At 40.8% G+C, this 22,642-nt stretch overlaps 5 protein-coding genes across 5 annotated transcripts; 3 read left to right on the top strand and 2 right to left on the bottom strand.

Annotated features, from left to right (window-relative positions):
- Positions 1-237: 237 nt before the first annotated feature.
- On the bottom strand, positions 238-3,592 carry LOC132263722 (DCN1-like protein). The gene is made up of 3 exons (XM_059763656.1): positions 3,504-3,592; positions 2,692-3,276; positions 238-1,255 (listed from the first exon to the last, which is right to left on the bottom strand). The coding sequence occupies exons 1-3, from the start codon at positions 3,504-3,506 to the stop codon at positions 1,037-1,039; spliced, it is 807 nt and encodes a 268-aa protein (XP_059619639.1). The 5' UTR covers positions 3,507-3,592; the 3' UTR covers positions 238-1,036.
- Positions 3,593-3,889: 297 nt separating this feature from the next.
- Positions 3,890-5,217, top strand: LOC132263765 (metaxin-2). Its single transcript, XM_059763716.1, has 4 exons — positions 3,890-4,284; positions 4,351-4,590; positions 4,657-4,898; positions 4,961-5,217. The coding sequence occupies exons 1-4, from the start codon at positions 4,135-4,137 to the stop codon at positions 5,112-5,114; spliced, it is 786 nt and encodes a 261-aa protein (XP_059619699.1). The 5' UTR covers positions 3,890-4,134; the 3' UTR covers positions 5,115-5,217.
- LOC132263764 (DNA-directed RNA polymerase III subunit RPC2) lies at positions 5,169-10,286 on the bottom strand. Its single transcript, XM_059763715.1, has 4 exons — positions 10,098-10,286; positions 9,407-10,027; positions 6,119-8,610; positions 5,169-5,382 (listed from the first exon to the last, which is right to left on the bottom strand). The coding sequence occupies exons 1-4, from the start codon at positions 10,167-10,169 to the stop codon at positions 5,169-5,171; spliced, it is 3,399 nt and encodes a 1,132-aa protein (XP_059619698.1). The 5' UTR covers positions 10,170-10,286.
- Positions 10,287-10,606: 320 nt separating this feature from the next.
- Positions 10,607-15,660, top strand: LOC132263815 (protein artichoke). Its single transcript, XM_059763804.1, has 10 exons — positions 10,607-10,752; positions 10,822-10,982; positions 11,042-11,364; positions 11,429-11,733; positions 11,803-12,814; positions 12,871-13,155; positions 13,223-13,418; positions 14,509-14,775; positions 14,859-15,081; positions 15,147-15,660. The coding sequence occupies exons 1-10, from the start codon at positions 10,655-10,657 to the stop codon at positions 15,577-15,579; spliced, it is 3,303 nt and encodes a 1,100-aa protein (XP_059619787.1). The 5' UTR covers positions 10,607-10,654; the 3' UTR covers positions 15,580-15,660.
- A 1,490-nt stretch (positions 15,661-17,150) lies between these two features.
- On the top strand, positions 17,151-18,012 carry LOC132263803 (general odorant-binding protein 99a-like). The gene is made up of 2 exons (XM_059763789.1): positions 17,151-17,298; positions 17,369-18,012. Exons 1-2 carry the CDS (start codon positions 17,257-17,259, stop codon positions 17,747-17,749), a joined length of 423 nt encoding a protein of 140 aa, XP_059619772.1. The 5' UTR covers positions 17,151-17,256; the 3' UTR covers positions 17,750-18,012.
- Positions 18,013-22,642: the final 4,630 nt, after the last annotated feature.

The following is a 22,642-nucleotide window of genomic DNA, read 5'->3' as shown; positions in this document are numbered from 1 at the left end:
ACACGGATGGTGAGACGCGCATAAGAAGTAGTTGTAGATTTTTTGTGTAAGATTTTTTTCATTTTGCAACCTTGTTTTTCATTTGCATGTGAATTTCCTTTGTAAATGAAAAAGATGCGGTTGATGAGCTCAAAATATTTTTGGATGATAAGAGAAGAGAGATAAAAAAGAAAGAAGAAAAACGACATCAAATTAATTTTTCTAGGGGGAAAAGATACAAAGAGAAGATTGACTAAATTTTAAAAAGTTTGTTATTTTTATTCAATTACATATACATATATATATATATTCTGATGAACTGTAACTTTCCTTATTATTTTCTTTTTCTTTTCCCTATTCATAAAAGTATATGACTACATTCAAGCTTTTTTTTTATACAACTATAGATACACATTACAATAAATTATCCTAAACAAGTAAACGTATTTTTTTTCTTCATGTAATTTGATTAATTTTCTGTTTTTCCTCCATGAAAAATCTTGTTTCTTTTCTTCTTTATTAGTTTTTTTTTTATAATTCAAAGAATCGGAACACGTAAATTCTCAAAAAAATCATCTACAAACAGCGTTTTAAGTGCAGCAAAAAGTCAAAATTTGTATAATTCCGACGAAAGAGATGCGAAGATAATTTCTTTAATCGGCAAATCTTTCATCTCTTTTTTTGTACACTTTATGTAACCTTCAGGGTGTGAAGTGCAAGAATTGCTGGGCTTTTGATCAATTTGGCGGGGGAAATTAATAGCATTTTGGGGGTGGCGGAATATATATTTTCATTATATGTTTTGCTGAAGAGCAGAAAAATTCTTTTTTTGAGGGAAATTCCCAAAACGAACGTGAAAGAGTAAATATTTCAATGTTTTAAAATTCTCTTTTTACAAAAAGGATAAAATCTAAAGGCTGACAAAACTATATATTATTTAATTATATTCTATTCTCTCATTCTTTCTCTGATTTGTAATGAATTTTCTTCTTTTCTTCTTCTTCTGCACAAAAAAAACAATCTCGCGTGCCAATTCTCTCTCTCTCTCTGCCTTTCTTTATCCACAATACATGTTGGTGTTGTGCGGCTGCTGAAACTCATTGACAGACTTGGGATTTGTGTTGAAGTAGTTCGTGTGACACCATTCGACAAACAGATCAATCAGCACTGGCCACGCACCCTCGCAATCGTAATTTGTCATATTATCGTCGATCTGTATTGCAAAATCCAAAAGCAAATTCCACGTGTCCCGCGGAATTGATCTCTTGTGGTGCTCCTGCGGAAGAGAAAACAGAGTGGAGAGAGAAAGTTTTAGTCAAAAATGTGTGATTTGGACTGTTGATTTGCCACAGAGCGTCGAGTTTCGCGTCAAGATCTTACAAATTTTGTGTTTCATAACAGTTTTTTTTTCATTAATAAATCAACGAAAATAAACTCGATGCGAATCATTAAACAATTGGGTCAATTCCCACTAAAATTGGGGAATGTTAGACATGTGTTACCGTCTTAGCACACATGGTCGATTTTCAGCTGAAAATATAGTCTCAATTGAATGCAATGCGTTCAGTCAGTGCTTTTTTCTGCACAGTTTGGTCCATTAATGCGTCGTTGTAACTTTACATTCATATCATTTTAAATAAGCTGTCAAAAATATGAATTAATATAAAAGCTGTTGCAAGATTACAATTCATAACATTTACAAAAGTGGGGAATTTATCTTCTGCGAGTTCTTTGAAACGTTAAACATAATCTGGATTTTTCTGGCAATTTTTCTACAATTTTTGCACATTTCAATGCACCAGATTGAGGTTATGTGTTTCTGGACATTCCTAACACGGAAAAATGCTCTTCACTTTCACTGAAGAACATTTTCTAACTTCCACATGGAAGAAAATGACTAGAAACTGGACAGAAGTTGAAATATTCTGCCCTAAAAAGATCCTCAAAGAGCAAATCTCGCATTTTTCAGCTGCTCAAAAAGAACCGCAATGAAATAACTTTCTGACAGCTGAAATTCGTATTAAATTAACTCCCAACTTCGCCTTGCAAGGCTTTCTCGGTCGTACTTTTGATTAGCGCCGCCAGGCGGCCGTCAATATAAGCAATAAAAATCATAAAGTTGCAACTTCGAATTGATAGCTTTTATGAAGTGGAATACGAAATCCGTTACGAAATCGAACTTTCATCGATTAACAGAACATTTTTACACTTCTTTCTGACAGTTTGAACTCAATCTATTGTGGAAAAGTGTTCACAAGAGAGGAAAATGTGACAGAGAAACCAGAATCTGTGAACTCGTTTTAGGATTATTCCTCCAATTAGCGTTTAAAAACCAGTCTTTGCTATTCTAAACCACACTTGAGAGGCCTAAAGTTGCGATTGTGTTAAAAATCATACCATTTTTCTTGCTTCACACATTTTGATATCGCTTAAAACTCAATAACACTGTTTTAGCGAGAATAGGAAGTGTGATTTTCCTTATTCATCTCGAATGTTAATCTTCTACATGTTTGAAATTTAACATTCTTCAGTTTTAGTGAGAATCGCTCCAAGTATTTAGCAAAAATTGATCGACGATTTTCTAATTTCTTAGAAAACAGCTGATTTTCTTCTGGAAAAGCTCTGCATTTGGCATTTTCAGCGCGAAAAGCGGCTTGAAAGTGTTTATTTTGCTGTTGGGCCAAAGAAGATCTTGAGAGTTTCTTTACTCACCGTGAGAAAAGTGCACCAGAGATCGAGGAATTTGAATTTTCCCTGCAACACGATGTTCCAGTACGCGATCGCCATGTCCAGGCCCAGGCCCTTCTGGCCCTGATCCTTGGCGTAATTGAATGTGAACTGGTAGAAATCTTTGAACTTGTTAGAATCCTTGAGATCATTCTCCAGCAACGGCAGCTTCGCCTTCAGCTTCTCTATACTATCTACACCCAGATCGTAGAAGCCGTTGCAGAACTCGTCCCTGCTGAACTCGCACTGCGTCTCCGCGCGGAACTTCCAGGCGATGATCAGGACGAGCTTCGAGTCGGGCGAGAGGCGAAGGTCGTCCAGGAACTTCATCACGCCATCCGAATTGATTTTGTTGGGGTCCCCGGGATCGCGGTATCTGTAGTACAGCTGCTCGATCTTGCTCCTGTCCAGCTCCCGGTAGTACAGATCGGGATTCTGGAAGTAGTTGTCGCTGGCCAAGTCCAACTTCCACTCATTGTGACTTAAACAATATATTGCTGTTGACTCTCCGGTCTGCGTGAGCGAAATGAATTTCTTCACTTTGTCTCTTTGGGCGGATTTTAATTTATTCTGCGGAAGAAATGGAACAACATCAGCCGGATTAGGGAGCAAAAATTATTCATCTGCCTCGCAGAGAAAGTCCTTTTTTCTGCAAACAAACAAACTACGGCCGTCAGAGACACTGAATATCTCCAGCTGCGCCACCCGGAAACCTCTCCTGCCACGCTATTTCTGTGGCGAGGAATCTCGGGGTGGGATTGAGAGGGAGAAGCTACACTTATTGCCTAAATATTTACCATTTTACAAAAGAATTTAGCGAATCAAAGAACACCAAAACATCAACTTTGACATCTCTCTCGCTGGAGGTTGTCAAAAATTATGGCACGTCAACCCTTCAAAAACTGTCTCACTTGACTTTCGACTGCCTGTTGACAGACATTTCCTTCGATTTGTCTGCAGATTTAAAAACTGCAAATCTGAAGCCAGCGGATTGCAAATCGTCTAAAGCACGCCGATTTTTTGTTTTTTGAGAAATTGTTCCCAGTTTTTCATGGTTTTCAGTATCATTAGAAGTCAATAAATGCCCAAAAATATCTATTTATTGCCATTAAATGCTTTTAACAAAAAGAAAAAGCTTTAAGTTCTCTGCGCAAAATATATCATAAAAAAGGTTCAAACTTCTACATTTCTTCTTAACTACAAGATATATTTCGAAGAATGGATTTCGGCTGGAATGGAATTTTGACAGCGAATCGTAGCGAATGAATTGAGGAATATTATAGAAATTTGAGGAATGGAAATCACTTTTCTCCCACTTGAGTTTCTCTCTCTTTCGAAATTGACTCCGCTGTGTTGTATTTGTTATGTCATAATCATCTGTTCGCGAGTTTTTCCGGGTGAAGTTTCTTTTCCAAGAGAAATCTCGCAATGCCATCAATAATTGGGGGTGAATTCTTGAGACAAGAGTCTCTGGCCATGGAGCCATGGGTTGACGCAGAGTTGTATCAACCATACGAGGCGGAAACCATCTTGCTTCCGGAGAACTCAAGTTGCTTGGCTGCAAAAACCTATCTTCGGGTGAGATTTTGTGTATTTTCCTCCAAATCCACGCTATTGCTAATGTGCTCAAGATGTTCCTTCCAGATGTGCAATTTGCCCTTTGAGGTGAAATTTGCACCAAATGCAGAATTTATGTCGTCCGGCGGGAGAACAACAAAGCTTCCCTTCTTCCGTGTTGGCGCCTTTTTCACATCGGAATTCGAGCCCATCGTGAATCTGGTGGAGAACAAAGGCATCAGTCTCACTGAGAACCTCACGGAGGATGAGAAATCTGATGCCAGGGCATTCTTGGCCCTGACAGAGAACATCTTCACATATGCAGAGGTTGTTTTGGCTCTTTAGACACTTTGTCAATGGAATATTTTCAAGTCTTGGGATTCTCTTCCAAAGTTATTCGTCAGCTACATGGATGAGGATGTGTTTGAGAACGTGACCAAGCCGCGGACAGCATCAGCATACAATTATCTCCTGGGCATCATCCAGAACTGGCGGAAGAAGCGACACGCATTGAAGCAACTGGAAGTTATGCAGTGGAACGATTTCACAATGGAAGAAGTGATCGATAAAGTCTCCACACTTTGCTCGAATCTGGACGCAAAATTGGGCGACAAGCCCTTCATGTACGGGAACAAGTGAGTTTGAGGAAGACTTTGAAGTGATCAAGAGAAGTATAAATTTATTCCTTTCTCTCCAGTCCAATTGAATTAGATGCCGCTGTGTTTGGCCACCTCTTCACCATCCTGACAACTCCTCTGCCCAACGAGCAACTGGCCGAGACCATTCGTCAGTATCCTGGCCTCGTGAAGTTCTGCCAACGCGTCGAGGCGAAGTACTTCAAGAGCAAGTGAGGTTGAGATGTGTTGAGAGCAGCAGGAAGAATAGAAGCTTTGTTTTTTTCGCAATTAGTAGTTGGTCAATTGGAGGCGAGGCACGACATTCATGCTCGTGAGCTCCTGGAAGAGGAGTTTGCAGGCGTACGGCATGGATATCTTGGACACGCTGGCTGAGGATTTGCAGCTGTGGCACCAGGAAGAGTACGCAAGACGCCCACAAATATTGCAGACATCCACGTCAAAGGCATCGGAGGAGATCATGAGTCTCTCCATTATCAGCATGCTGGAAAAGAGACAAGCAGAAATGAGTCTTCAACGCTTTGCGAAGGCATTCAGCGCTGGTATTCTCGAAATGTAAAAACTGTGAGAGATTTTTGACGGTAAAAGCATTTCTAAAGTGAGAGATTTCGTCAATCCATGAGAAATATCTTCTCCAGTGGTTTTCTGTGAGAGATAGCAATGAGCTGGCGCATGAATTCAATAGATTCATCCCAATTTCTGGCAAAAATGCCAATAAATATTAAGAAATTCTGCCCTCACGGCATTAAATTGCAAAAAAGATGCATTTAAGTGTGCATTGCGAAACATTTCACATAAATATTGTGCTAACCGGGCATTCTTTAGCGGTGAAGAAGATAAATAGATAAATATATCGGACAAATATCCTACGAAATGCCCTTCCATTCATAAACCAATTGAACTCAAATGTAATCTAAAGATCCATCCGCGAATGATTATAATTCATAGAAATAGCAAAGAGTATTGAAAATCGTCAAGAAAAGCCATATTTCTTCAAAAAAAAATGTCAGAATATTGCGAATATTGCCTTCAATATCTTAAGTTTTCCATAAAAAAAAACACAACAAATATCTCTTATTTAAGAGAAAAATACGTAAAAAGTTAATATTATTGACTTTCTTCAGACTATTCACGGCCTTTTTGCGGGTCTTTCAAGTGTGGACTCAGAAATCTCTCACAGAAATGGCAATTTCGAGAATCCCAGCCCAGGCGTGTCTTACCTCGCTCCGTAGGAAATGAGACAGTCTCTCTCCATCTCACCCAATCGCAGGCCACCCTCGCGACTCCTGCCCTGCGTCGGCTGTCGCGTGAGCACAGCCCGTGGTCCTCTGGCACGCGCGTGCATCTTGTCCTGCACCATGTGCTTCAGCTTCTGATAGTACACCGGACCCGAGTAGATATATCCCGTCATCATTTCCCCGGTGGTGCCTGAGTAGAAGATGTCCTTGCCCAAGTAGTTGAATCCATGCTTGAACAGCTCATCCTGCAAATCCTGACACTTTGACCCACCAAATGCCGTGCCATAGTGAAACTTCCCCTCCAACACCGCCGCCTTGCTGCCCAGCAACTCCAACAGCTTCCCCACCGTCATCCGGGAGGGAAATCCATGTGGATTCATAATCATATCCGGTGTTATGCCATAGTCATTGAATGGCATATCCTCCTGCTGCACAATCAACCCCGTGACACCCTTTTGACCGTGACGAGAGCTGAACTTGTCGCCAATCTCTGGCCTTCGCGTCTGTCGCAGCAGGATCTTTATGAGGAAGTCCTCTTCGGCATTCGCCGACACCATCACCTTCTCAATGCAACTCGGCTCGGGGCCTTTGTAGGTAATTGGGGCGCTGGAATATGCCACCGGCTGCTGTCCACCGTCCTTCTGCTCCAGCGGATTTATTGACGCCACCGCGGGCATTTCCTTATTGATCATCACCTGTTTGTTGTGAATCACCTCTCCGGGCGCCACAATTCCGTCCAAATCAAGCGTCTCGTGGCGATAGATGGTCTTGTTGGTGATGGAATCCTTCACGGGACCCATGATGCGATCGAAAGTCTGATTTGTGTACCTCTTCACCGTGCACTTGGCATTCTTGTACACCAAACATCGTCCGTAGCCGCGATCGATGGACGCCTTGTTGAGAATGAGGGCGTCTTCGATGTCGTAGCCGGAATAACTCATCACGGCCACCGTTGCATTTTGTCCGGCGGGCAGTTTGTCAAAGTTCGTCAACTCAATCGTTTTGGTCTTCACAAGTGGCACTTGAGGATAGACAATGTTGTACATCAGCGTGTCAATGCGATTCTTCTGATTATATCCAATGGTTCCCATCGCTTGCTTCCCCATGGCGCACTGATAAGTATTCCTGGGACTCTGATTGTGATGCGGATAGGGAATAAGTCCAGCACACACGCCCAACAATGTGAATGGCTCAATTTCCAGGTGTGTTGTCTTCTCCGTGATCTCCGATTCATAGCACGCAATGTAGGAGTCATTCTCCTCATTCACGTCCAAATACTCAAGCAGACCCTCGTGAATGAGATCAGCAAACTTCCTCACGCGCCTCTTGATGTCATTGATGTGCTCTTGCGTCATCAGTGGCTTCCCATTCTCCACAATTATGTACGGCCGACAGAGCCGTCCGCCGTCGGTGTGAATGTAAACGCATCGCTGAATGTACGATGTGTGGATGGAGACGAAGGCTCCAATCAAACCACGACGTCTGACCATGCGGAACACCCTCACGATGCGCTCCGGCTTGTTCGTGGCGCCCAAGATGTTGCCATTGATGAAGACCATGAAAGTGCTCGGGTGATTGATGGCATTGCCAGAGAGAAGCCGAACATCTTCCACGCCTGTGTTGAAGGCAAATCTTATGATCGGCTCCTCGTCAACCTCCGTCGTGATGTGCGTCATCAGAGCGAGATTCTTCACCAGGCCACAAGCCTCTCCCTCCGGCGTGTCGCATGGACAGAGCTTTCCCCATTGGCTGGGCTGCAGTGATCGCGGACCAGACACTTTCCGTGTCTTCTCAAACTGCGAATTCACGCGCGTCATCATGCCCAGGGCGGAAATGTAGCTGAGACGAGAGAGAACTTGCGTCACTCCAGCGCGTTCCATCTTGAACCGCTTAATTGTCCAATTTCCCGACGAGATCGCCGTCTCCAGTCCGGCTGTGATTTGAGCCGCTCGCATGTGCTTCACCACATCGAACTGCGCCGCCTTGATTTTGGGGATGTTCTTGTCGGCGATCATCTTCAGCTCCCAGTTGAAGCGCTTAAAGAGATCCTCAAACATGAGCGACAGCAGTGAACCCGCCAATTCCAGTCTCTTGTTCCCGTAGTAGTCACGATCGTCCATCGAGGCCTTGTTGAGCTCAGCTTCCATCACTCTGCGCACCATCACGGATACGTAGAGAGCTTTCATGTAGAAATTGAAATTCTCCACAGGAACATGAGCCAGGATTGTCGTTGCCAGCAATTCGCGAGCCTCCTCGGCGGGTGTTTTGACTTTGGTTGTCTGGAATCTCTTCACCATCAATTTGCCGCCCATGTACTCAAGCGCCTGCTTCTGCGTGATCACATTGAGCTTCACGACTTCGTACAGAGACGCGGCGAATCTCTTCTGTGTGCTCTGCTGGCTGCCAATCAGCTGAACGATCTCCTGATCTGAGATGATTCCCAGCGCACGGAAAATTATGACAATGGGAATATCCTGCAACAGCAATTGCACTCATAAAATACCATTCCAAAGGACATGATAAGTAAACGCTTATCACCGCCTCTAGCGGTGATTAGATAAACTTCTGTTGTTCTAAATAGTCGTAGAGTTTTGTAAGATCTTCCCAACGAGCCTAAAACCATTATGATCGGATAAATAGAACCGAAGTTGAAGCGTATTTAAAATTAAAACTTTAAACCGTCCAAACTCCGGTTCTATTATTTCCATGGGAAGTTATAATCTGTAATTTAGAAACGTCCTGACCTGAACTATAACATACTAAAATCTTATCAAAATACACTATCTAATTGCCGAGATACAGGCGTTTAAAGTTTTTTTTTCATATGGCGGCGTTCGTGATGACGTCACAGACTAATGGTCATTGCGGCCTACTAAAGGACGCCAAAACACGTCTTTTGATGACGAGATGATCGAAATTGGTCGGTGAAAAGCGGAGATATAGGCCGGTAAATGTGTGAAATTTGACCTTTGATATCTCCGCTCCTAAAACGCCGGGCCCTACAAATAGGGTATCATTGGAAAGGTCTTGACCTCAGCTACAACATCCTAAAATTTAGGCCCGATCTATGCCATAGGGGCTGAGTAAATTGAGAAAACTTTTTTTAGGTGTGTTCAAAATGGCGGTCAGAGGTGTGGATTCTAGCGACAGTAGAATTTCTGACAAATCCATTTACGAAGCACGGACGGAACCCTAAACATGACTCCCTTTTCCTTCAGATTTTGTCATTTTAGTGGATTTTGCGGCATTTGATTTCACTGGAATTCTCACCTCTGTCATTGAGTTGTGCTTCAAATAGTACTTCCCCTGCTTGGTCAGCACAATTGTCCGGGACTTCTTCTCATGCGTGGAACTGGTGACTTGACACTGAAGCACACCGTTGTAGTCTTCCGTGATCATCTTGTTCCATGACAATTGCTCCTGGATGAGAATGACCTTCTCCTGTCCGCGCACGACAAAGTAGCCGCCCGGATCGTGAGGACACTCGTTCATCTTGGACAGCTCAAACTCCGTCCTGCCGCTGAGGACGCAGTTGGAGGATCTCAGCATGATTGGCATCCGGCCGATCAGCAGCTTGTTCCGCACGACTCTCTGGCTGCCGCGCGTGTACTCGATGTCCACCGTGATGGGCGCGGAGTAGGTCATGTCGCGCAGGCGACACTCGTGAGGCGTGGTCTCCTTCGTGATGTTGAAGCCATCGTCCACATCCGGCTTCCCCACGTAGATATTGAGATATTTCAGGTAGAACATAGGGTCAGCATCGCTGATGACCTTATTGTTCGCCTGCACAATTTTCTTAATATCCACGTTGATGAAATAGTTGAAGCTGTCAATGTGCTGCTTCACCAGGCCCTTGATCTCCAGGAAGGACGGCACCAGGAGCCACTTTTCCTGCGAAGAAAGTGCGGAAAATCACAGACTGTCTCTAACCTCAATCTGACGGTGTGCGCTTCTAACTCACCTGGAGAGGCTTTATTGTGTTGTTATGGGAGAATTTCTTCTCCTTATCCTGAGAATCCATCTTAAATGCCATGCCGGCAGCACATTTTATGCCAAAACTCACGTAAAATCAGCGGAAAAGCGATTTTTCACACACGTTGCAGAGACAGAACGACAGCACGCACAACATAAACACCGCGCACGCCACTGAACTGTCAACGGTTGAAGTTGAACTTCGAAGTGAGAGAGAGAGAGAGAGACGGATAGCTGTGACACTCTTGCTCTCTCGCTCGTACAGGTGGTTTTTAAACTTTCACTTTTGCTGTCATTTTTGTGCAAAATTTCTCACGGTTTTTTCGTGAGATTTCCCCATTTTCCCTTAGTTTTAACGATCTGATTTCACCGAGAATTCGAATATGAGTGTCTCTTGAGTTTTATTGTAAGTGATTTGTGTGGAATCTTTGAGATTTCAACGAGAAATTGGCGAAAGAGTTTTCAGGGTCAATCATGCTCATAGTCTGAGTAATTGGGGTGGAAAAGTCAATTGAAAATTGCTTTTCTATATCATCCATCAAGTCAATGATGAAGTGTTTTCTGTATATAGTCGTCTGTGTGATCTCTCGTCTCGTCTGGGCGGAGTACATTCCTCCCGGACCGAAGTATTCCTGCCCAAAGAAGTGAGAAATGCGTGTCAAATTCCCGGAAAGACCGTGAAGTAATGCTTATTTCTGTTCCTTATTTGCCAGTGGTCAGGTTCTCTATCCGTGCAACTGCACCCGGGGAACGGACAGTGGTCTGTATGTGATCTGTGAGAACACTAATTTGGCCAGTTTGTCCATCAGCCTGAAGAATTTGGCGTCTCTGGAGAGTCCTGTGGAGGAACTTGTGATCACGAAGAGCAATTTCCGTGAGTTTTTGCCCATCAATTCTCATGTTTTCTCCTTCTAATCTGTTCTGAATCTTAAGGAAATCTCTACGGAACGCTGTTCTACAAGTCCAAGGTTCGAATTCTCAGACTTGAAGACACTCCTATTGAGTACATCGACGAAGGATCCTTCTTTGGCATCAATGAGACACTGCATGAACTCTACATCAGGAACACCTTCCTTCAGGACTTTCCCAAGGAAGCTCTCAATCCTCTGGGATTGCTCACAATCCTGAGCATTGATGGTCACAGGATTGAAACACTGAGCACAGATATATTTGCCAATAGTTCTGCAATTGGCGTCATTGAGCGACTCACGCTGAGCAATGGACAACTTAAAGAACTTCAACCGCAATCATTTCAGGTATTCTTCCAGGCTAATTTTGTTAATAATTCTGCTAAATAGTGTATTTGTTGAATCATTTCAGACACTGAGAAAGCTGAAATTCCTGGATTTACACGGAAATAACTTGACAACACTGAAAAAGGGTCAATTTAAGAATCTGAGGGATGTTGAAGTGCTGGATTTGAGTCACAATTTCATCACCAAACTCGATGCCTCTCACATTTCGGACTTGACCAAGTTGGGATGGTGCAATGTGTCGCACAATCTCCTGAAGGAACTCACGAGGGGAACATTTGCTCGGAATTCTGTACTGAAAGTCCTCAATATGGCTCACAATAAAATCACTCGACTCGATGCGAACAGCTTCAGAGGAATGAGATTTCTAAGGTGACACAATCAATGAGGCTATAATTCTTGGTAATTCACATTGTCTTATGCTTCTCTGCAATCTTTCAGGAGGCTCTTTTTGAATGACAACGCAATAAGTGACATGGGCAGGGCGGTTTTCGCCTCAGTTGCCAGAATAGGAACAATTGACTTGGCGAGAAATCAAATCAGGAAGATTGACTTCCAAATGTTCTCAGAGCTCAATTACGTGGAGGTGATCGATGTGTCGGGGAACAATGTGACGGAGATACTGAAGGGATCCTTCAAGGATCTCTATTTGACAAATATCAATGTTTCACACAATCACATCGCTAAGATCGAAGCCAATTCCTTCATCAATTGCGCCAACATTACTGTGCTTGACATGTCGCACAACAACATTACGCACTTTCCTGGCGATGCTTTCGACACCACAACTTATGCCACACTGTTTCAGCTCTCCTACAATCAACTCACGGACCTCTCGAAGGTGCCACTGAAGAATATGACAGGATTGAAGGTGCTCAATGTGTCACACAATAGCATTGAGACAATTCCAAAGAACACCTTTCCGAAACTCTATGAACTCCACACGATTGATGCGTCGTTCAATAACATCAGTGATATTTACAATGGTGTATTTCAGACACTGTTTTCACTGAGATTCCTCAATCTCAGCAATAATGCGCTGGAAACGCTAAAATCCTCCACTTTTGGACCACTTTCCACACTCTTGGAGCTCGATTTGAGTGTTAATGTTCTGAACAACATCGCCAGGAGTTGCTTCACGAAACTCTCCAGTCTACAGATGTTGAATTTGGAGAACAATCAACTCGAGCGACTCTTTCAAATTCCCATTTCATGCAGTCGACTCAGCCTGAGGAATAATCAGCTGAAAGAGATTCCAGATCGAACGTGGCCAACAATGAATGCTCTTCTCTGGCTGGATTTGTCACACAATCAACTGGAAGATAATCTAAATGGTGGTAGTTTTAGTGGACTTTTAACACTGCAAACACTAATTTTGGCCTTCAATGGTATCACAAAGGTTCCTTGGGAGAGTTTTGTGCCTCTTTCAACCCTACAATATCTGCATTTGGAGGTGAGATTGCAGAATAATTGCAAGTGAATCCTTGTCTTAATGCCTTCATCTTCCAGAACAATAATATCACGATGCTGAGAAAAGGAGCTTTTGGGAAGCTTCCTGTTGTCTTTGAGGTGAATCTCTTCAATAATCAAGTGTCTGACATTAGCAAGAAGGCCTTCGATGGTCTTTTGGCGCTTCTTACATTGAATTTATCATCAAATTCACTGGAAATCATTCCCAATGACGCCTTTGCGAGTCTAGTGGCTTTGAGGACTCTTGATTTATCTCACAATATGATCGAAAAGCTGGACAATAAGACAAACAGCATTCTTGAGGATTGTCTCAGTCTTTCGGAGGTAGAAAAACAATTACAAAAATGTTGCAGAAAATGTAGTAATTTTCATCTTTCTCTTCCGTTCTCAGATTGATCTCAGCTTCAATCGGATTAGCTTTGTGACGAAGAAGACTTTCCCATCTGATCCTTATGTGCCGTATCGATTGGCAAAGATAAACTTGAGTCACAACAAATTGCCAATGGTAACAAAGGACATAACGTTCGGGACAAATAAGGTCACCCACATGAATCTGTCGCACAATGCAATAAGTACTCTTCAGCCAGGTAAAAAACTCTCTTCCTCTCGTGATAGACGATCGGGGATAATTGGATTTGAAGGGAAATTATCGGGAGGGTGTTTTATCTGTGATTTACATCACAGCTAATGTCTGTAATTGCGCAAAATCAACTCCAATCGACTCAGGAAATGCAGTGGTAATGAAGATTTCCTCTCCGTCCGCCATTTTGAACACCCTCAAAATACACTTTCCTCAATAGTTCAGTCCCTATGGCATGAATCGGGCCCCAATTCTGGTATGTTATAGCTGATCTCAAGACCTTTCCAACGAACCACCACTTAAGGACCTAGGAACTTTCGGACCCTAGATATTAGGGTTCAAATATCTAAAATTAAAACTACTATAGCTCCGCTTCTTATTAACCGATTTGAATAATTTTGAGTTCATTGAAAAGGTCTTGTAAAATACCATCTCCCACTTAACTTAATAAAACCACAGCCAGAGGCGCTGAAGTAAAAAAAAAAAATATTTTCAAAATTTTGAAATCGAATAATTCAAAAACAAAACCATGCATTTTCTTTAAATTCTAGTATGTTTTAGTCCAGGTCAGGACGTTTCTAAAAATATGCTATAACTTTTCACCGATGTAATAGAACCGGAGTTATAGCGGGTTTAAAGTTTTAATTTAAAATACGCTATAACTTCGGTTCTATTTATCCGATCATAATGGTTTTAGGCTCGTTGGGAAGATCTTACAAAACTTTACGACTATTTAGAATAACAGAAGTTCATCAGACCACCGCCAGAGGCGCTAATGTCAATAATAAAATTTTAGATATCCTAAACACCAACATTTTATTCCAATGTCCCTTTAATTTGAGATAATTTCTTAAGTATTTCGATAGTCCAGTTCGAGACGTTTCCAAAATGGGGTTAAACTTTTATATCGAAGCCATAGAACCAGAGTTAAAACTGTTTGATTTTCAGGACTTGGATTTTATATTGCATATGAAAATTTCCATGTTTTCTTGCCTTCTAACTAAATCGAGTTGACCACGGAAGAGAGAAATTGTCAATCCCAGCTAGATAAGAACACACGAAGCGTGAGCTTATCCAGATTGTCCTTCTTTTCTTAGGTGCCGTAGGTAATTTGACCGCCCTGGAAGTGTTGGATCTCAGTCACAATAAAATTTGGGACCTCAATGAAGTGGGTGTGTTGAATTTGCCGCAAAATATCACAGAATTGTATTTGTCAGGCAACAATTTGGCTGAAATTCCCAATGGAAAAATTGCTAATATGTCCCATTTGAAGATTCTCAATGTGGAATTTAACAAATTGACTTCATTGGATCAGAAATTGCTGAATAAAATAATGATGGAAGGTCTTCAGGTCAATCTTGAAGGTATTTAGTGACTAATGGAGTGATTAATGGTTAGCAATTTGCAGCAATTAAATGCATTTTACTTCTTCTTCTACAAATTACAGGCAACAACTTCGAGTGTGATTGCAAAGTGAGACCATTCAAGCACTTCTTTGAGTCCTTCACCATGATTCCGGAGAACTATTACCACTTTGTGTGTTCCTCACCAGTTCACATCGCAAATCTCCCACTCGGAAATGTCACAGATGCTCAGCTTAATTGTCCAGAAGATCCAATGTCGGAAGACTACAGCACTCTGCCTGACCTTCAATTTCGCGAGATATCTTTGTGAGTTGATTTATGGGACGATCAATAAGGAGTCTCTCACTAATCGCCTGCATTTTCCCACTTAGCTTCAGAGGATACTTACTTGTGAGATGGTTTGTTACCGCCCAACGCGATATTGCTGATTTCTACGTGATGATTCGCACAGGAAGCAGCATTTTATATGAGCGACACACATCGTACGACACGAGAATGCTATCAATAGTGCCAGAAGAGATTTTCGGTGCAAATGGCCCACAAAAGTCCGTCCAAATTTGCGTGATGGCCAAATCCAGCACAGGAAGCATTGACAGATGGTTTCAGAGTCAATGCAAGACTCTTCCGGAAAACTTCTCTGAGCAAAATTCCAGATACAAGACTGTCTTCTTTGCCTCAGAACCACTGTCGAAACGCAGAGTTTTCTCTGCGACAATCAATAGTGGTTGCATTGGCAAAAGCATTTGGAAATACTCAATAATCCTGCCACTGATAAGTTTATACTTTGTGTACTTTGTATTGTGACTTTTTGTACTTAATTTGCGGAAGAAAGAAGCTGTGAAAGTAACACATGTACTCTATTATCAGTAAATGTTATTAAAAACAGAGGTTTTATCTAAACAACAGTGTATTCACTTCTCTCTAATTGGACAAATGGCAAGAAGAAAGAGCGCTTAGTTGTTATCAAGGAGGAGATAATATGCCCTAAATCTGTACACCATTTCTAAACACTTCCAAATATGCCTGACACTTCTAGAACTTGAAGTTTTTAAACTGTTTTCACATGAATTCGCAAACTATAATGAATCTCTTAAGTTTATATCCGATATCAGTGCAAAAAATCTGTTCAAAAACGCATTTTTGAACATCTTTTCCGACCATAACCTCAAAATTTAACTAGAAAATCCTTAGAATCTCCATTTCGAAGCATTTTGATCACAAAATGATCTGCTTATGATTTACTAATGAACCCAAAACTGTTGATTAAGAGTTAAAATTTACATTTTTCAAGTCTGAGTGACTATTTCTGAGGTTATGTTTAACTTTAATACAATTTGCAGTGTTTCTTGGCATCAAAGGGTAAGAAAAGCACTGTTTATTGCATAAAAATGATTAATTTTGCCAAAAACTAGCGATTTTTTGTACTTGAGCATAAGAATTGATGTGCCAGAATGCGAATTATTCACTAAATCTGTCCGTGAATCGATGCATAACCTAGAAAAAGATTTTTATAATTGATTCTGTGTGAAAAACGAAAGGAAATCCAAAGAATCGAGATAATTTGTCAGTAAAATAAGCACTCAGAATGGAAATACTACAAGTTTCTGAACACTTCAACTTCTTCAGTACTTCTGCTGATCTGTAGACCACTTCTGGACTGTATTATCTCCCCCTTGGCTGATATAACATCATCACGTGATTAGATTTTTTCGTGCTGCGCCAATATTTCACCCCCGGAGGAGTTAAAGGTTAATTGCAGAGATGAAGCGAAATTATCGCCTCGGCGAGAGAAGCCGGTATTTTTTCAAGATCAGTGATTGACCTTTAGTATTGTGGAGCATTAGGCAAGGAATTCACACACAAAACATGCCCACAATGAGACTTCTTATTTGCTGTGACCATCCGAGTGGAAAATCTCCCTTTCAATTTTGTTTAATTCCATCCATTTCAGAAAGTTTATCTTGTGCAGTTTTGTTTATGTGTATGAATTATCGTTTGTCGTTGGTGATAACAAACTATTCCACTCCACCACATAGACTTCAGGAGCGAACTCCCACTGTGATCTACAAATTTATGTCTCCGCCGCCACTTTTTCTTCGCTTTTCACCCAATTTGCGGTGTTTCTTCTGTGGATTTCTTCGCAAAAATTCACAAACGATCAGAAATCGGCGCCTGATGGATGATACGGATGCGGCCGGTGGTCAAGTTCACGGTCGAGTGCGGGATGCAGAAGAGATCTGAGAGATCTGAGAGATTAATTAGGGATGTCGAGTGGGCAGAAAAAGTTCGCCTCTGTCGTGTGAGAATACATAATTTAATTGAACTGAATAAGATAATGTGGTGAGGCCTCAAGATTCGGGATCGACAGACAGTATAAAAGCACCAGTGCAGCTGAGCAGAAGCAGTTCTAGTTCCTTTGTCGCACCGTTCGAGTCTCACGTTAGGAATCGTATCCATTTTTTTCTTAATTCCGAAGCAACAATGAAGGCTGTTCTTGTGGTTTACTTCGCTCTTCTGGCCATGGTGAGTCCGGCAGCGTGTGGGATTCTCTTGCTGATTGTCCTGAGTGGGTTTTTCTTCCCTATTTTCGCAGTGCTACGCCGAGTGGCGCATCCAGACGGCAGAGGATCTGGGCAAGTACCGGACCAAGTGTGTGGAGGAGCTGAAGATCGAGGAGGCCGCCGTGACGGAGTACAGGAAGTGGAACTTCACAGATGACGAGAAGACGCGATGCTACATCAAGTGCATCTTCACCAGCATGGAGCTGTTCAACGACGAGACCGGCTACAACATTGAGCATCTCGTGGAGCAACTGGGCCAGGGAGGTGACAAGGAGAAGGTGCGCGAGCAGATCGTCAAGTGTGCCGATGAGAATCCCAACAAGGACGACAAGTGCACCTGGGTGTTCCGCGGCTTCAACTGCTTCAAGGCGAACCACCTGAGCATCATCAAGATGAGCCTGAAGAAGGACTAGAGAACTCTCCCCCACAGACATCACAAAATCCCCCGCAGATGCGATACACACGTCTCACCCAGGCTATCACACGCGATGTTCATTGATGAAGGAATTATGAGTGGAAAGTTTTGTGGGTAATTGAATAAATACTGTTGTCGCTGGACGAATTGGTCTCTCCACTCCCTCGGCAAGCACCGGATGCATCAATATAGGATTTCACCGGGCAAATGCTCTCCATTATGTAATTTCTTCCAAATTAAAATTTCACCTCGCAATCAAAAGACCGCGTAATCTAATATCCATCTCTGAAACCTCTCCATTGTTGCACAATCTCAGGATCTGTTTCTGCAAGAAAGATCTCCAATAGAAATCCCAAAGAAAGTCTCTCGATATCGATGGCAAAATGATGTTTTGATTCAAACAATTCTATCAATAAAATTCACTGAAAGTGAAACTCAATATCCACAACATTTTATCCTTCATTCCACCAGGGAATTGACCAATTTCCATGATGGTAAATTGAACAAATGCAATCAGAGGTCATTCAATCGGACGAAGAGTCTTGGAAAATTTTGAGGCGCGTCAATTAGAGCTCAATGGAATCTGTTCGAGGAAGAAGTGTTTGCATGAGATTAATTTACAAGATAGATTAGATGACAATCTCATTCACGATCATATGATCATGCAATATTATCACTCTTTCAGCGTATGAATGACACAATTTCATGAATAATATTTTGCAAACTTTGCCACATCAATCAAGGGAGAGATAATACAGTCAGAAGTAGTGTACAACTGAGTGAAAGTGTTCAAAAACTTTCAATATTCCTTTCCTCAGTGCTTCTTTTACCGACAAATTATCCCAATTCTTTGAATTTCTCTTAATTTTCACGCTAGAAACAATCAAAATAATCCTTTTTGCGTTTATGTAACGAATTAAGAATGGACTTAAGTGAATAATTCGCATTCTAGCACATCAATAATCGTGCTAAAGTCGCAGAAATCGCTAGTCTTCAGCATATTTAAGCATTTTCATCCCATAAACACTTTTATTCTGAACATTGAATGCTATAAAACACAAGAAATTGTGTCGAGGTCGAACATAACCTCAAAAAGAGTAATGCAGACTTGGAAAATGTTTATTTCGAAAACTTTCTGGGCGATTTTGACTCTAAATCAGCAATTTTGCGTTCATTAGTAAATGATAAGAGAAGATTTTGTGATCAAGAAAGCCTCCAAATGGAGTCTTTGAAGATTTCTTAGTTATATTTTGAGGTTATGGTCGAAAAAGACACCCAAAAAATTAGTTTCAAATGGATTTTTACAGAAATATCGGATGAAAACTTAAAAGATTTTTCTACAATTCAAAAATTAATGTAAAAACAGTCTGGAAATTTTAACTGGTGCTCATGATGGGAAGTATTGTACAGATTTAAGGCATATTATCTTCCCCTTGCCACTAAATGGACCAGTACATGTTCAAAAATGTACTCCTCGTGAAGTATTGCAATTGACACGGAGATGGCGGCTTTGGAGTGCGCGTTGCGTGAACATTGAATTGATTTGAAATGCTGGATAAAGCAACGGAGTTTTGCTTATGTATATTCATATATATATATCACATTTTGAATTGTAGAAATTTTAAAAGAAATTTATGTGTCCAAAACTTACGCAATTTAACTTTACTGCCCGTATTAGTTCATTAAAAGCTGTGAGAATATCTTCCTAATCAATGTAAGAAACTTTCAATTGACACTTTATTACTTAACATTAAATATTTCTTAAAAACAGTTAATTTCATAAATATTATTAAATGTAACAAAGTTTTTCCTATGCAAGAAAAACAGTTTCTTGTTTTTGGGCAGTTTATTATAAGTTTTATTGCAATTTTTTCCTGTAAATTCATACATTTAGTGTTTATACAAGAACTCTAGTGCGCTTAAAGGAAAATTTTATAAACAAAATACATAAAATTTAATTCCTTTTCACCATCAAAACTCCTCTCGACTCCCGTCGAGGAGCACACAATTTAAATACTCACGTTGCGAAGAAAGGAATGTGTGAGTTTCTCACCCAATTAAAAGTGCCGACGGGCTTTTCTCTGCACAGCAGAATGAAGGTGATTTTCCAACACCAACACGAGAAGTCAACAATTTTGATCAATTAATGATTGATTTCTGTGGGTTCGGTGCATTTTTCCCGCATATGCACTTGTGTGTGGCTTTTGTTGAAACACTCTCATTGCTAAACGTTTGCATTAATTATCGCGTGACTCTTTCTCACATCCCCCTTGTGATACCAAAAGTCCTCACATGCAGCATAATTGTGCCCTCAAGATGGTGTGAATTTTACTGGATGATTTACTTCCCTCAAATCGTGCGGACAAGTGCAGAGGGGGAGAGAAAACACGGGTGAAAATCTTGTTACAAACCATTTTTCCACTGTCGACAGTGTCTGTAAATTTTTTTTTCTCCACCAATTCTCAATATTCAGCGAAGCGAGATTAATTTTACACCAGAATCCCGTGTTTGTCTGCAGGAAAGATCTTTTCTGCGTGATTTTTTTTCCAGTCCCCACCCAAATCGCCCACCCGCAAGAGTTTATTTGAATTGTAATGGGTCTGAAGAAGCTCAAGGAGATTCCTGAATTGTTGAGGGTGGCGTGACCCTTTTTCCTCCCTCCTCCCTCCCAATTCACTCTCTTTTTGTGTGGAATAATTTTGTGTATGTGAGACAGAAAGGAAAAATATTTGACTTTTGCATTTCAATGCAATTTCATGTGTGTAAATATTGAGGTATATAAATTTTAAACTTATTAAAGTGAACAAATCCGATTTATGCGATCTGAACACTTCACACTTGCCGTGGGAAAATTCCAAGGAAAATTCTGTGTAACGCAAAATATAGAGAATTCAATGGAAAATTTTAGGATATTTAGAGCGATTTTCATTCAAATTGAGGAGTGTTAATAGTGTTTTAATGAGCACGGCAAAGATGGATCAATCTGTGATTGTGGCTTTCATTTTTTAAGCGTGAACATGAAAAATATTTGCACAGTTATAATTTAAAATTGAATATATTTTAATATTTTATCAATATTTGCACATACGATCGCCAGAGGGCACCAAAGTTGGCGTGGAGGACGCTACTCATATCGCATTTTCCACATAATTCTCTTTCTCTTCCTGGCGTGATCCTGATCAGATCAGAAAGAAATTTGAACACGAAAAAGAAAGTTTTTCATTTAATTTATTTACATCATTTTATTTATTGGGAGTCATAGTATTTAACACTGTTAACAGATTATTTATAGGAGTTCAAACCACCCCTAATTAGACAATTAATAAAATTGAAATATAGATTTGTTCGGGAAATATAATCGGAACTTTAAATTGCTGCGCTCTATCGGCAAATCGCGAATAATTTCCTCCTTCTATTTTCCTTTTTTTTTACACAATGTGTAATCGCTTAAAACTTCTTAAAACTGTTTTAGTGGGAATATCAAGGACAAGTTTAACAGTCTTCAATTTTAGTAAAAATCGCTTCAAAAGTCAGAATTTATCCTTTCATCTTATTCAATCTCGTTCAATCTGTTATGACAGGTTAAGCTGCAATTATTTAATACAGATAATCTAGAACTGGGGGTAAAACCAATTAGATTAGACTGCTTGGTTGAAATTTAAATTGTTCATCAAGGCTCTGATGAACAGATGAAAAGAAAAGTTTCTTTAGCCATGCAAAATATTCGCTCAACCGTGCCAAAAACCCGATCCACTTGAATTTCCTATTTGTGAATTGTATAAAATGCCCATTCATGGAAAACAATATTTGGTCTGATGGAAATAAATTTCTGGCTGTGCAGAGGGCAAAAAAAAAGTCCGCGTAAATGACCACTTTAGGGGGTTTTTCCAATGGGAGAAGTATGCAGAAAAATCGCTGTTTCGTCCCACATCCATTTAATAACAAATAGCCCTTTCACAACCAAACATTTTCGAGGATATTTGCAAGAGGACCGGCGTTGAGAGAAATATTGCTATAAATTCGCTTTTGACCATCGCGGTGGCTGCAAAAAAAAAACTCTCAAACAAGCAAAACTTGGACTTCTTTATTATTTATATTTCATGCCATATTTTTTCCTACGCGCTCAGGCTTTCGAGGTGTGGGAGCAGCAATTCATAGGAAAATGATGAAGTGCGGAGTGAAAGAAGTAGAAAACATTTCGATTTATTTTTCACAAAAGTCAGCGAGCGTTCGCCGGGGATTTGGTCAAAAAGCAACGAAATATGAAAATGTCCGAAACAGGAGGAAGAATCAATGGATTAAATTTATTTGGGGTGTGAGGTGTGGAAAAACCACACTAAACGGCATTTTTCCACAATCCCAAAATAAATACGGAAAACCCACACTTTTCCAGAGCACAAATTGAGGCCCTTTTGTCCAGTGAGGAATGAAAATTGCCTGGTTGGAAGTTTCGGGATGAATAAGAGGAGTTTCGCGGATGATGAGGAACACTCTGGGCAAAGTTATAATTAGTACTTGATATAATATCAAGAGGAGATATTCAACAAAGTAATTTCCACCGATTACTATCGCAGATCATTCGCCAATGTGAGCTCATTAGCCTGCTAACCTCGATAGATGAGTTCCCGAAACAGCGCGCCCGGAATTGATTTTATCTGCGAGGACAGAGAACATGTTGTTCATCCCATCGAGATAGAGCGCAAGGGGGAGATAATATGGTCAGAAATGGTGTACAGCTCAGAAGAAGTACTTAAGAAGTGGAAGTGTTCAAAAGCTTACAATATTCCTCTCCTGAATGCTTGTTTGGACTGACAAATCAGTCAGATTCTCTGAATTTCCTTTGATTTTCACGCAGAAACAAACGTAATGATCTTTTTTTCTAGGTTATGTA

Source organism: Phlebotomus argentipes, unplaced genomic scaffold (assembly GCF_947086385.1).
Source record: "Phlebotomus argentipes unplaced genomic scaffold, Phlebotomus argentipes genome assembly contig_39, whole genome shotgun sequence".
In the NCBI taxonomy this organism is placed as follows: domain Eukaryota; kingdom Metazoa; phylum Arthropoda; class Insecta; order Diptera; family Psychodidae; genus Phlebotomus; species Phlebotomus argentipes.
Note: the sequence above shows the minus strand (reverse complement) of the source record. Positions and strands in the feature narration are given on the sequence as shown.